The 13,679-nt window shown below is 37.4% G+C and overlaps 1 protein-coding gene across 1 annotated transcript in view; it reads left to right on the top strand.

Moving 5' to 3' along the window:
* Karybeta3 (karyopherin beta 3) overlaps nt 1-13,679 on the top strand; it is a 328,330-nt gene that overhangs the window by 190,840 nt on the left and 123,811 nt on the right. The window contains exons 13-14 of the mRNA XM_090369326.1: nt 1,517-1,690; nt 10,243-10,343. Coding sequence (XP_090225452.1) covers nt 1,517-1,690; nt 10,243-10,343 — 275 coding nt within the window. The remainder of the gene's footprint in view (nt 1-1,516; nt 1,691-10,242; nt 10,344-13,679) is intronic.

Genomic DNA, 13,679 nt, shown 5'->3' on the forward strand with positions numbered 1-13,679 from the left:
GGAGAAATCCAGGGACCTGGCTGGGCAAGATACTCAGTGGAAACTCCTGTGGTGTGTGTTTTGGTTTGTCCTGCTGAAAAATTGTGTCAGCACCCCCAGTAAGAAAGGGGAGAGTGATGGGCTCCAGAATCCCAGCAACATAGCGATGAGTAGTCAAATTGCTATTGAACACAGACAACCGACTGTCAAAACTGATTGTTCCCCACACCATGACACCAGCAGGGTATGTAAGTATGGCATTCAACAGTGGCATCAGTGGCCTTAGGATCATTGTGTTCACCCCATCATTGCCACACGTGTATGTAGTGATCATCGGGCTTCAAGCAAAAGTGGGTTTCATTTCTGAAGACCACTCGATGCCATTCTGTATCCTAGGTGGCCTGTGCATAGCACCATTCCAGATGCTGTCGATGATGGGCACCAGTCAGAAGTAATCAATGCAGTGGCTGGTATGAATGGTGATCCCTTCTGCCAGTTAGTATGCAATGGTTTGATGGGTGACTGGGTTAGAGCCTGTGGATGTCACAGTGTGGCTGTAGGTGCAATGTAAATCTGTCAATGGATAAGGTGAATCTCCTGTTCTGTAGTTCTCCATCATGCTCCACTACCCATTCAACAAGCAGTTGTGCCTTCTTGCAGTCACTGTTGCCGTCTATGCACTGTGACACTGTCATGGTCCACTCATTCCATTACACTACAAAGTGACCAGCCAGCATCTCAAAAGCCAATAATCTGCCCTCTTGTCGAAGTTGCTAACTTGTTGGTACTGGTATCAAATGTGACGTCTTGGCATTCTCAACAATCTCCTCAGTCTCTGAAGTTGGTTCCTGAGTGTACGTACTGTGATTCTATCATGGCTTACTCATTCCAATATATGACAAATAAGCCAGCATCTTGAAGGCCAATAATTTGCCCTTTGTCAGAGTCTCTGACTTGCTGGTTCCTGTGCCAAATGTGAAGTCTTGGAATTCTGTACAATCTCTTCGCACCCTGAAGTTGGAATGAAGTGGGTCATGACAGTATCACGCACTGTAATATTGTCATGTTCCACTCATTCCACTACACAAAAAAGTGGCCAGCCAGCATCTCTCGAAGGCCAATAATCTACCCTCTATTGAAGTCGCTTGGCTTGCAGTTTTTGTCCAGTTGGTCCTGTATTTTAATCATTTGTATATCTGGACACGACTCATCCGCCTACTGATTTGCCTGCACTTCCGATCATTCCTTCTGGTTGCTGCAGTTTCAACATCACAGATTGTATTTGCAATATATTGCATAGACATCATTGGTATACTGAATGGATGGCATTCAGGTCTGCCATGTTTTTTATTAAAAGGGGGAAAAGGTGAGAATTTTGAAACTATCATATACATCCTGAACTTTGTCTTAAAATGGCAGAAATTGGATCTACCCTTTAGTTGCACACATGCATGTTTCTGTGTGTCCGTTCAGTTATTTAATTTAATTAATTTTTTATTTTTGTTCTAAATTTTTTTTTTTTTTTTCTCATTTCAAGGTAATACCTGGATTGTTACTTTTGCTCGAAGACAACAGCAGTCCTAGAGTCCAAGCTCATGCTGGTGCTGCTCTTGTTAATTTTTTTGAAGACTGTCCTAAAAGTGTAATTTCATCTTATTTAGATAGCATAGCAGAAAAATTAGAAGTTGTTTTAAATTCAAAATTTAAAGAGGTAAGTGGAAGAGGTAAAAAATATAGATACTTTAGACTAAATCAAGAGGTAACTTGATTTAGTCTAAAGCCATTGATGGAGAAAACTAAATGTAGTTTTTTTTCACATAAGCTTATCATTCATTTTAACGTTAACTTATCATTTATTGTAAATTTAATTCTCAGTTAGTTATTGAAAATTAATAAACTTCCCTTGTCTAGCACAGAGTAATGTCAGTCACTTTAAGTTCTAACATAAGAAACACATTAAATGTATGTAAAAATGGCCTTTTCCAACATATAAGAATACATGTTTAGTTCTATTTAGATAGGCTGCTCATTTATCATTACTAGGCAGTTCAAGTATTGATGTGTTAGGTATTTGAAAGATTGGTTGTGATTGTCATCATCTACAAAAGCTGTGATGCTATGCCATGTCACTAGGAATAATAGGCACAGTATTCTTTCTGTTTGCAGGGAATTTAGTAAGAATGATTTTGTTATATGGTTCTTGCCCAGTTCATTACCACTTATTGGAGATATCATTTTCATAAGTAGTCTGTTACTTTCTGAATAACACAATGTAGCATTACATAATGATGGATAATTCCCAAGAATAATCTTTTAGAGAATATTCTCTACTTACAGATACCCACTTATCACATATTTTGATTTTCTTTGCCTCCTTTTTATCCATAGTGTGATGTTCTACTGTATCAACATAAGTCAGTCTTTAATTGCCATATCTAATATGATTCAATAATTACTGGTTTACTGCCAAAAACTGGTTTATCTTCAAAATTAGCTGAAACCCGTTATCTTCATATACTTTTTTGTTTACCCGTGTTCTGTATTTCTTTAAATTGTCACGAGATATGCCAAAATCTGTGTGTTGTGCAGGGTTCCATGCTTTCAGCTGCATTGTAAGCTGCACGTTAATTGTATTTTAATCAACACAGAATTCTCTTTCTTGTTGCAACTGATACACGTGTTGAGATCCGATCAAATCTGTCCTTCAGTTAACCCTGGTTCGGAATTCCTCACTTCACTTTCTGTCTTTGCATTTTCTTTTTTACACCTGAATTCTGATAGGTATGAAATGGGTTTCTCATTTCAGTACCAGAGTGCTTTATTCCTGTTAATGATAGCAGGAACTTTCACAGGACCTTTTCAAGCAGTAGGCTGAGTTAATTTGTCTTAGGGGAAGAGATATAGTAGAGATTTTTCTTCCCAGTAATGCAACTCATTATTCTATGGTACATCTACCATAGAATACATGCAATTTACAGACAATATATTGATGTCTTATAGTACTTCATGTTTAACAAGGTTCATATTTAACAATGTCCCAATCACTTGATCACTATAACACTTGGCATCTGGTGCCAAGTGTTATAGTGATCAAGCGATTTTCAGGTGATTCATAGTGTTTACTCCAAACCACAGTCCTTCAGTTTGAAAAGTTTTTTACGTTCCCTTTAATCAGTAACAAACTTAGTCTTACAAATTATAAGCGAGTTTCAGAATGGAAAACCACCTTTCATTTTTTACTTTAAACAAATACTAACTTTTGCACTGCTTAGGCACTATTGGCTGTTCTTGCCTTCCATGGTGTGGCCAGTAACCTGGGAGAGGAAATCCACTCTCCCAGGGCTGAAAGGAGCAAAGATGAATAACAATATGTTGCCACCTTTAGAGCTCAAGACTAGAGACAAATGACACTGAAATTGACTTTTCTCAACCAAAAAGGTTGAAAACAACCCCTCAAGGGGAGTTACTAGCTTGCATTCTCTATCAGACTGAGTAAATTATCACTCTTCCTTGTGCAGAAATGCATTGTGACTGGACAGGTTCGCCCAAATCAGTAAGACAACTCCAGTCGGGTAATCTTCTGGTAGAGACTAACCAACCTCAACATTCTGCAAAGCTCTTAAAGCTTGCAACCTTTGGAGCACACCCAATAAAAGTTACTTTTTGTGCCACCCTAAACTCCTGTAAGGGAGTAATAACAGAATGGGACTTATTAACTATCAGAGGAGGAAATTGTCCAAGAGCTATGCGAACAAACAGTCATCCAAGTAAGGACAAACATTACTCGAAAAGATGGTGATCTTGTTCCAACAAGGAGCATAATTGTCATTTTTAGCTCTCCTAGGTTACCAACATCTGTGAAAGCAGGTTATCTACATTGGTGTGTCTGACCATACATCCTGAATCTCATCAGGTGCTACAAATGCCAGATATACAGACACTCCAAAACTGCATGTCAAGGCGAGGCAATGTCCTAACTGTGGGTCAAAGGAGCATGACCAATCTGATTGCACCATTACCATTTCGCATTGCCCAAATTGTAAGGGTAACCACCCAGCTTTCTCAAAAACATGTGAACTCTATAGAAGCAAGGGAAACAAATTCAGAAATATAAAGTAGAGAACAAAATGACATACTGAGAGGCAAGAAGACAAATAAAACACAAAGCGCATGTATGCCACAGCTGCTCAACATTTCCAGTATTGATTCAGACTGATGTATCATATCAGTTCCTTCGAATATATCTATTGCTAATCGAGTACGTTCATTGCTCTCTATTTCCAAACAATGTCCTTTGCAACAAAAAACTGAACAAGCCAGTGATACCCCAATTACCATGCCACAAATTGCTCAGCTGAAAGGTTTCTTTAAACCCATCAGCATTTGTCCAGGACCTGACAGATACTCACTGGAAGAAATTTATGAATTGGTTGAAACATAGATTTAAAATTAAAATGACTTAGCGAAACACAATGATTGTGTTGTATAGACACTTGCCTAACCTTTCAGCAAATTGAGCATTTATTGTTAATTAATAATTCAAAATCTGATTTTTTTTTTTTTTTTTTTCTGTACCTTCCTTCCTAAATATATTTACTCTTGTATTTGAAATGTTTTGGAAGTGAAAAATTGTTTACTTAGAATTATAAAAGAAAAGAACCTGTCAGGTGCTGTGTTACTCTGCTTTTTTTCCCTTTTTTTTTTTTTTTTTTTTCACTTTTTTGTCACGCTCAATGTGTTTTGTTTTCACAACATATTACACTGAAAGGACAGAATTCATGGGTTACCTGGTTCCTGGGCAACACAATGCTGTCACCCCTCTCACTAGTGGACGAACCCACCACTTGGCAGGTATATAGGTACACTGCATTCACGTAGACAGTAATTCGATGTCATTCTGGATAAACGTCATGAGTTAACTGACTTTGAAAGAGAGATGATAGTCGGTGCCCGATGCATGGGCCACTCTGTCGCAGAGGTGGTGCAGAAATTGCATTATCCCCATTCGACTGTATCAAGAGTGTATCGGGAATACACCATTTCTGGAATAACATCTCATCGTAGACACCACTGTGGGCGGAGAAAGGTGGTGACGGATGAACATGGGCATCAATGTGTCTCGCATTGTTTCAGCTAACCAGAGAGCGACAGTGGCACAAATCACCTCCGACTTCAATGAGGGAGGTGCCAAAAAGGTCTCTACCAAGACCATCAGGTGATCATTAGCTGCAGTAGGATATGGGAGCTGCCGAACCATTGCTAACAGCACGGCACAAGACTTTACACCTCAACTGGGCGAAAGAACATCAGCATTGGACCTTGGATAATTGGAGACAGGTCTCCTGGTTCAATAAGTCCCGTTTCCAGTTATTTCGAGTGGACAGGAGTGTGCCTATCTGACGGAAACCACACGAAGCTATGCACCTGTCATGTCAACAAGGAACTGTTCAGGTAGGTGGACAGTCAGTAATAGTCTGCAGTGTGTTCAACTGACACACGTTGGGACCTCTGGTATGTCTAGATGTATCTCTGAATGGTCAAGGTTACGTGTCCATCCTTGCAGACCATCTGCATCCCTTCATGGTCATCGTGCACCCATAGAGCCATGGTGACTAGAACATGGTTGGAAGAGCAATCTGCAAATTTTACCACCATGGAATGGCCTCCCCGTTCCACTGGACATGAACTCTGTGGAGCATCTTTGGGATGCCGTGGAAAGGTCTCTTCGAGCTTTGGATCCTCCACCCAGGAATGCAATGGAATTATGGACAGTGATGCAGCAAGCATGGATGGAAATACCTGTGGAGTGCTTTCATGAACTAGTGGACCGAATGCCTCGCCGTGTGAATGTCTTTATCCAGGCGAAAGGTGGGCCTACCCGTTACTAGGTAGGTATCCCGTGATTTCTGTCCACTCAGTATATGTGTATATGTGACATTATGTTACACCATATTAAATATTTGTATCTAATTTTATAAGTCATAAGCCATGATCCCAAAGAATTAGAGGAAAATCTTAATCAGTTATGCACAGCTAGTAAGGATTTTGGACTAAAGATGAATATGGCTAAAACAAAAGTAATGATGAACAAGTATGCCACAGAAAGGGAAATAATGATTGAAGGAGCAGTAATTGAAAAGGTGGAGTCATATACTTATCTGCGACAAGTTATTAGCTGTAATAATGATAAATGGCTGGAAGTCAAGAGAAGAATAAATTTTGGATGGATAGCATTCAGGAAATATAGTCACATACTGAAGAGCAATATCCCAGTTTGTCTGAAACGTAAAATAATGAACCAATGTATACTCCCCACCATGACTTATGGAAGTGAAACTTGGGCACTCACCAAAAGAATGGAAGAGAAGCTAAGAACTACACAGCGAAGAATGGAACGAATCATATTGGGAATAAGACTGTTAGATAAGAAGAGAAACACATGGATTAGGCAACAAACTCAAGTAAAGGACATTCTTATCAAAACTAAAGAACTAAAATGGTCTTGGGCAGGACACATAGCTCGAAGACATGATGACAGATGGACTAAGAAAATAACAGAATGGTATCCAAGAGGAGCTAGAAGAAAACCTGGAAGACAAAGGCGGAGATGGATAGATGAAATTCATGAGTTTGTGGGTAGTAAATGGATGTCCAGTGCTCAAAACAGAAGCAACTGGAAAGTTGCTGGAGAGGCCTTCATCCTGCAGTGGATTGAAAATGGCTGATGATGATGATAATGATCTAATTTTATATATTTTGTCTGTTGACCTTGAATTTCAAAGAAATTTATATATAATTTTACCTCCATATAACAAAAAGCTATCTCATAAAGACAGTTTTTGGCTGGGGCATTTAATGTTTTAAAACCTGGAAGACAAAGGCGGAGATGGATAGATGAAATTCATGAGTTTGTGGGTAGTAAATGGATGTCCAGTGCTCAAAACAGAAGCAACTGGAAAGTTGCTGGAGAGGCCTTCATCCTGCAGTGGATTGAAAATGGCTGATGATGATGATAATGATGATGATCTAATTTTATATATTTTGTCTGTTGACCTTGAATTTCAAAGAAATTTATATATAATTTTACCTCCATATAACAAAAAGCTATCTCATAAAGACAGTTTTTGGCTGGGGCATTTAATGTTTTCTGATTATTGCATCAGTCTGTAAAGTATGATTGAAAGAAGTACTGCTACTCCATTGTTCACAAAGGCTCAGGCTGCCCCACTATTTCACTTGGCACATGTTGGGGACTACTTTGTCGGCATGAGTTTCCATTTGAGCTAGGCACTGGGAATATGGCCTCTCTGAAAGTAGCCTAACGAGTATTCAATAGCTAGATAGTATATCCGAAAGAGATATTTCACACAAAGTGCATCATCATCATCAAGGATGAAGCATAATGTCCTTAATAAATGCCAAAATTAGGTCTTTGCTGATAAGGGACACATGTCAAGGGTCAAAATGGATGGGTGCAAGTTTATCCTCGTGCTGGGCAAGATTTTGCAGCTATGGCAAACACTAAGTTTTTGATAAATATATAGCCATTTTATTGATTTAATTGTCATATTAATTTATTTTCTAGAAGTAGCTTATAGTCCTAGTCATGTTTCTTAGTTTAATTTGAATTTAGATAGCGATTTTGAAAGTTAATACTTAGTGTCTGTAGAGCCTCCGTTCGTAACTTCTCGCCATTATTATAGTGTATTAGATCAGACCATATTATTATGGAATAGCATAACGTACATCCAGAACTTGATAGCATAATGTATAATGTAAAATTAGATAGCATAATACTTAGCACTGTATTAGGAATCTGTTAGCTTAGTATAGTATAATCAATTAATCAATAAAATTTATTAATATTATTAAATTTCATTGTTAATTAAATTGTACTTAAACAGAATCATGACCCAGACGAGCAGCAAAGTAGCTCAAAGGAGAACTGAACGGAGTGATTCTCCAACACATCGCAGTCTAAAAAAATGTGTGAAATGTTTGTGGTTCTTTCTTGAATAAGGACATGATCTAGCCAAGGAAGGTGTGTGTGTGTGTGTGTGTTTGCGTGCGTGCGTGTGTGTGTGTGTGTGTGTGTGTGCGTGCGTGCATGCGCAATAGGTGCAGAGAGTGTGAAGAAATTAGGTGCCAAATCAGCATTCTGATGGGCACCTATGAGAGTTTGAGATGTATAGAAATTAGCATTAGCATTAGTAGAGGCATTTGATGCAAGAAAGCAAGCTTATGCAGCATCAGCCAAAAAAAAAAAAAAAAAACCCACTTCCACTTCACCCCTCTGTTCGTTCAAAATACCTGTCCAGCTGAGCCTTAAACTTATTTAGGCTATCAACCTCCACCACAAGGGATGGCAGTCTGTTCCACCAACCAACCACCCGCTGGCTAAAGGCAAATTTCCGCACGTCTATCCTACATCTGTCTTTCCTCAATTTGAATTTATGCCCTCTCAGGTGATTTTTCTGAGCTAGAGGAAGAATCCCATCAGCATTGAGCATGCTTAAACCATTCAAGGCTTTATACACCTCTATCAGATCACCTCGCTGGTGCCTAGTCTCCAGCCCTAGAAGAAATTAATGTGAGGGCCCATCAAGGTCTCAGTTGCCGAACTCAACACCAGAGCCCACTCCTATGCATCAGGAAGCACAGTGGCAATCCCAAAGACAGAATGCACTAGTCTTGCAGGAGCTAGTTATTGTTGGTGAGTCTATTGTCAAGGAGATGGAGAATATATTATGCAAAAAAGGATAGGTGGAACAGCACCAGGGTATGTCTGCCAGGGCCAAATGTTGATGACGTTATAGAGCAGATATCATCTTTTAATGGCACAAAAAGTGATATTGTTGTACATGTTAGCACTAATGACCTTAAGAGTAAGAAATCTGCAGATTTATTTAACAAGTACAGGTCACTGTTGGAAAAAAGTTGCGAGTTAAGGTTAAATTTGAAAGTGTCTGCAATTCTGTCCAGACATGATAAGAGGAAGCATATAATGAGAGCCTTGTCAATCACTTTGGCCCTGGAGAGATTGTGTGAGGCTCATGGGGTAGAATTTTTTAGACCTAATTTAATAGGCCTAAATGGATGTTAGATGAATTAATGAGGTTCCTTTCAGAGAAGAAAAATGCTTGGGATGCATATAAATTATCAGGCGATACAAAGGCCTCCTCTACATCTGAGCTTGATATCCTTTCTCTTGAAAAGAATGTTCTTATTTCAAACATCTCCTGCTAGAATATTGCTAATAAGTATTGAAAACAACAAGGAGCCCAACGCCAAATACCATGGGATTTGGGATCAGTAATATCAATCAATAATATACCCCTAAAAGCACACAGCTCCAACTTTTTTCAGCAGTCTTTCATGCTGAACAGCATCAAAAGCTTGACTGAAGTATTAAGTATATAATATTAAAATTATTTTTTTGCATATATTTATGCACTATTTCAGAAATCAGCAAGTATAAAAATCTTTGTCTGAGAATCAGTTATTGAAATTTATCAAAATTAATTGATATGTTCTGCAAGCTCCGGTGCTCCATTTACTGATTAATTTAAATTAATTGTACTTTCAAATCTGTCACTGTACTTTTTTGATACTTACTTTCACTTAAACAACGGCAACTTCGTAAGTGGTTATGACGAAATAAAACATACGTTTTCTTCATTACTTATGATAATAAAGTAATAATTATTATTTTATTTATTTATTATTATTTTATTTTTATTTTATTTTTTGTGATTTTGTTTTCCACTATAGCCCAGTATTTTCTGTAAAGCATTGTACAATGTACTCAAATTCTTGGCAGTAAGACATTTTCTGAGAGTTAACTGTGTTAGAAAGATACATTTTTGCCATCTTGATTAGCCTATTATCTGCTAATGTGATAAGTTTTACAGTTTTTCTTTCAGTAAGATGTTATTAATAGTGATATTTTTATAATCAAGCTCTGTTACATAATTTTGAGAGTTTCAAGGTAGCATACCAAGTTTCCCAAACTAATAATCTAATATTGTCACACTGTAATAACTGATTAGTATTTGAAATTTCCAAAATGTTCCCTGTTATCCCCTCATTCTGTATTTAGCAAGTTCCACTTTAGGTGACAATATCAGTGTAGGATGTAATGTCAAGTAATTTAGTTTCCATATTAAGATTTTTTTTTGTGTTGACAAAAAATAGGCTTATGAATTATTTTTATTTTTTTTTTATTTTAATATAATAGTGCATTTTTAACCTCTGTGTTTTCAGCTTGTAGAGAAAGGAACAAAATTGGTTTTAGAACAAGTTGTAGTGACTTTAGCTTCAGTTGCTGATACCGCAGAAGAAAAATTTGTACGATATTATGACAGGTATGTCATTTGTCAAATGTTGTTTTCAGTGCCATAGTGAGACTTAATTTGTTTGTTTTATTGCATGGATTCTGTTGAATTTGAATTGAAATAACCTCTTGTTTTATACAACTAATTATAAAATTAGTAAATGTAGCAACCACCAGTTGGTTGGTACTCACAATAATATACAACCTGATATTTGTTCATATTATTATTAGACTCCTAATAATAATAATATGATTTTGAAAATCATGTTAAAATGCTTTTACTTATTTCATAAATTAAGAACATCAAGACCACACATACATGTGCTTTGGATACATGAAAGAAAGAAAGTGAAATAGTAGAATGTTCAATAACTAGCAATCATAGCTTCGATTACAAGAACATCGAAATCCTAACAGTTATAGTTCTCCAGAGTAGAGAATCTAAAAATAGCTTACTATTTACAGTCTTCCAACCTTACTCTAAATTAACAAAAACATTGGTAAATTTAAAACAAGAGTGGATATACATAAACAGAATTCTTAAAAATAACCATAACTTAGCTACCACACCAACCACAATCCTAATGCTAAACAATCAGGAGGAAGTGATGCTGTATTGCCACAGTTCACTACATTGTTAAGGAGGTGAGCTCAAACAGCCCACTGACATCTAAGGGCATATGACAGCTTTCTTCCAACCATCCACAACTATGAGCTGCCAGCTGCAGATGGTTTTTGATGTGAAAATATCTTTGGTGGCACCTACTACATTTTCGGAAAGCAAAACCAATTGGTAACAAAATTTTCTTATGGAAATGTTGCAAATGACATCACTTCCTAAATGGCTCTAATGATGCTAACTCAGTCACTAATGTTAATTCGGTAGAATAAGTAGCGGGGTGAGAATAAAACGTTACATCGTTCATACTGAGAGACGGAAAGGACATCACTTTCTAAATGATACTAACTCAGTCACTAATGTTAATTCGGTAGAGTAAGCAGTGGACAGTAATATTATGCAAGAATAAAAGCTTCCTTCGCTTAACCCATTACCCACTGGGTATGGATAAATTCATTATCCATACCTAACCCCACCTGAGCCGATTTTTATCCCAGCCCGACTGAAACTTTTTATATAAATAAAATCACTAGTATTAGTATTAGAAATGGCCACATGTGCAAGGAAGCCTATGGCTTATACTGCATCAGCCGAGGAGAAAAAAAATAATAATCAATAAATAAAATAAAATTAATAATAATAAGAAAAAGATGTCTTTAAAAAAATAGAAAAAAGACAACCTATGCGTTTCCCTCCTCCCTTAGGCTTTTGGTTCATCCCACGGCACCAGTTCTGCTTACCAAAAGTGGCCCACTGCGCACTCACATCCTTTCGTCTGGGCTTCGAGTTAAGCAAGCTGGACATTTCATCCATATAAAGTTTGAGAATAGATAGAGGTTGTTTTGGCCCCAAAGCCTTTAATCATTTGCTTTACCAGATAAGGCTGATTCCCTCGAGCACCAGCTGTCCTGAGGGAACCAGCTACTAGATGGTTCAATTAGTCTTTCGCCCATATACCCGGGTATATGGACAAAATATGCCCATATATCCAGAAGACCTTTGAATTTCCCCAAAATATCAACCTCTATCACCCATGTAGGTAACTTATTCCAGTAATTTATAACTTGCTGGATAAAATAAAACTTCCTGCAATCCAGTCTAAACATCTAAGTGTAGCCTTATATAATAGGATTATGATGTCCTTATCTCTACTAGCAATTGTTCAATAAATCATCGATAGGACACCATGGGCCTTTATTGCAGCCTGTCTAAAATGCTCGGATAACTTCATATTTGACTGTATAATAACACTCAAGTCCCTTTCCTCCACTACTGGCTTTAATTGAACTCCACCAAGTGTATAAGTTATTTTGGGGTTACTGTTCCCCAGGTGTAATACCTTCCACTTTGCTGGATTAAAGCATAGCTGAAATCTTTCTGACCATCCCATATCTAGGTCACCGTGAAAAAGCTCTGCTTGGCGGTGATCATTGACTACTCTACCAATCTTTTACATATTCTGCAAATTTAGACATCACACCCCCTATTCCTTCATCGATGTCATTTATGAAAATCAAAAACAACAGTGGTCCTAATATGATCCTTGGGGAATTACACTTCTTACATAATCCCAATCTGAGGAAGAACCATTTATCACAACCCTCTGCCTCCTGCTCTGAACCAACCCAGCTATCCATCTAAGAATTTTCCCTATAATTCCAACCTGTTCCAGTGTATAAAGTAACCACTCATGTGGAACTGAGCCAAATACTTTGCTGAAATCCAAATAAACAGTGTCAAAATTATTCCCTAAGTCCAGGTCTTGAGTGATCCTGTCAAAATAGCTAACCAGATTAGTTAAATATGAGTTTCCCTTTACAAAACTATGCTGAGTATCCAAAATTCCAATTCTGTCTATATAATCCCAAATTCCACCCTTGATCATTGTCTCCATGATTTTCCGTACTACTGAAGTTAGACTGACCGGCCGGTAATTTCCCACTTCACTCTTAAAACGGCCCTTATGTACTGGAGATACATTGGCACTTTTCCAATCCAATAGAATCACTCGAGTCCAGTGATTTTCTCGTAATTAGCCTCAATGGTTCAATGTACTCACTTGCCACCTCCCTTAAGATTGAGGGTATATGCCATCAATCCCAGAAGCCTTATTGGCTTGTAGGCTGGAAAGTTTTTTTCATTAAACAAATGCGAAATTTCAACATCATTAATTGCATATTTTTTTTTCAAATTCACTCCCATAATTTCTCATTGACACAAAGGCTTTTTCTTCTGTAAATGTCGATGCAAAGTAACTGTTGAGTTCATCTCAAACTTCAGCTGTAGTATTTAATACTATCCCATGTCCATTACATTAAAAACTGACGTTAAAAGGGTCCGGTCTGGTTTGTCCCTCTCTTTGCATTTGTATATGTGAAGAATTCCTTATCCCCGCTCTTTGCCAGTGATTTCTCATAATCTGCCTTTGCCAGCCTAACCTTTTCTGTGTCACTATTACAGATCAATTTGCAGCTATTATAGGCTTCAGTACTTTTTATTTCTCTGTAACTTTTCCAAGCCGTATTTTTCTACTCAAGTAATCTGGCAACTTAATTATTCATCCAACTTGGAATCCTACTCATTGAGTATTTTCTTAATGGTATACAGAAGCCTTGAAAAACTTATTTAAAGTTTTTCAAGGCTTCTGTGTCATTTGTGGGTGATGATAAGGTCTAGCATATTCTTTCCCTAGTATTCTCCCTGACATGTTGATATAAATAACAATAATCTAGTTGATTTAAAAATTTT

Source organism: Mastigoproctus giganteus, chromosome 3 (assembly GCF_048544385.1).
Source record: "Mastigoproctus giganteus isolate SK-2022 chromosome 3, ASM4854438v1, whole genome shotgun sequence".
In the NCBI taxonomy this organism is placed as follows: Eukaryota; Metazoa; Arthropoda; class Arachnida; order Uropygi; family Thelyphonidae; genus Mastigoproctus; species Mastigoproctus giganteus.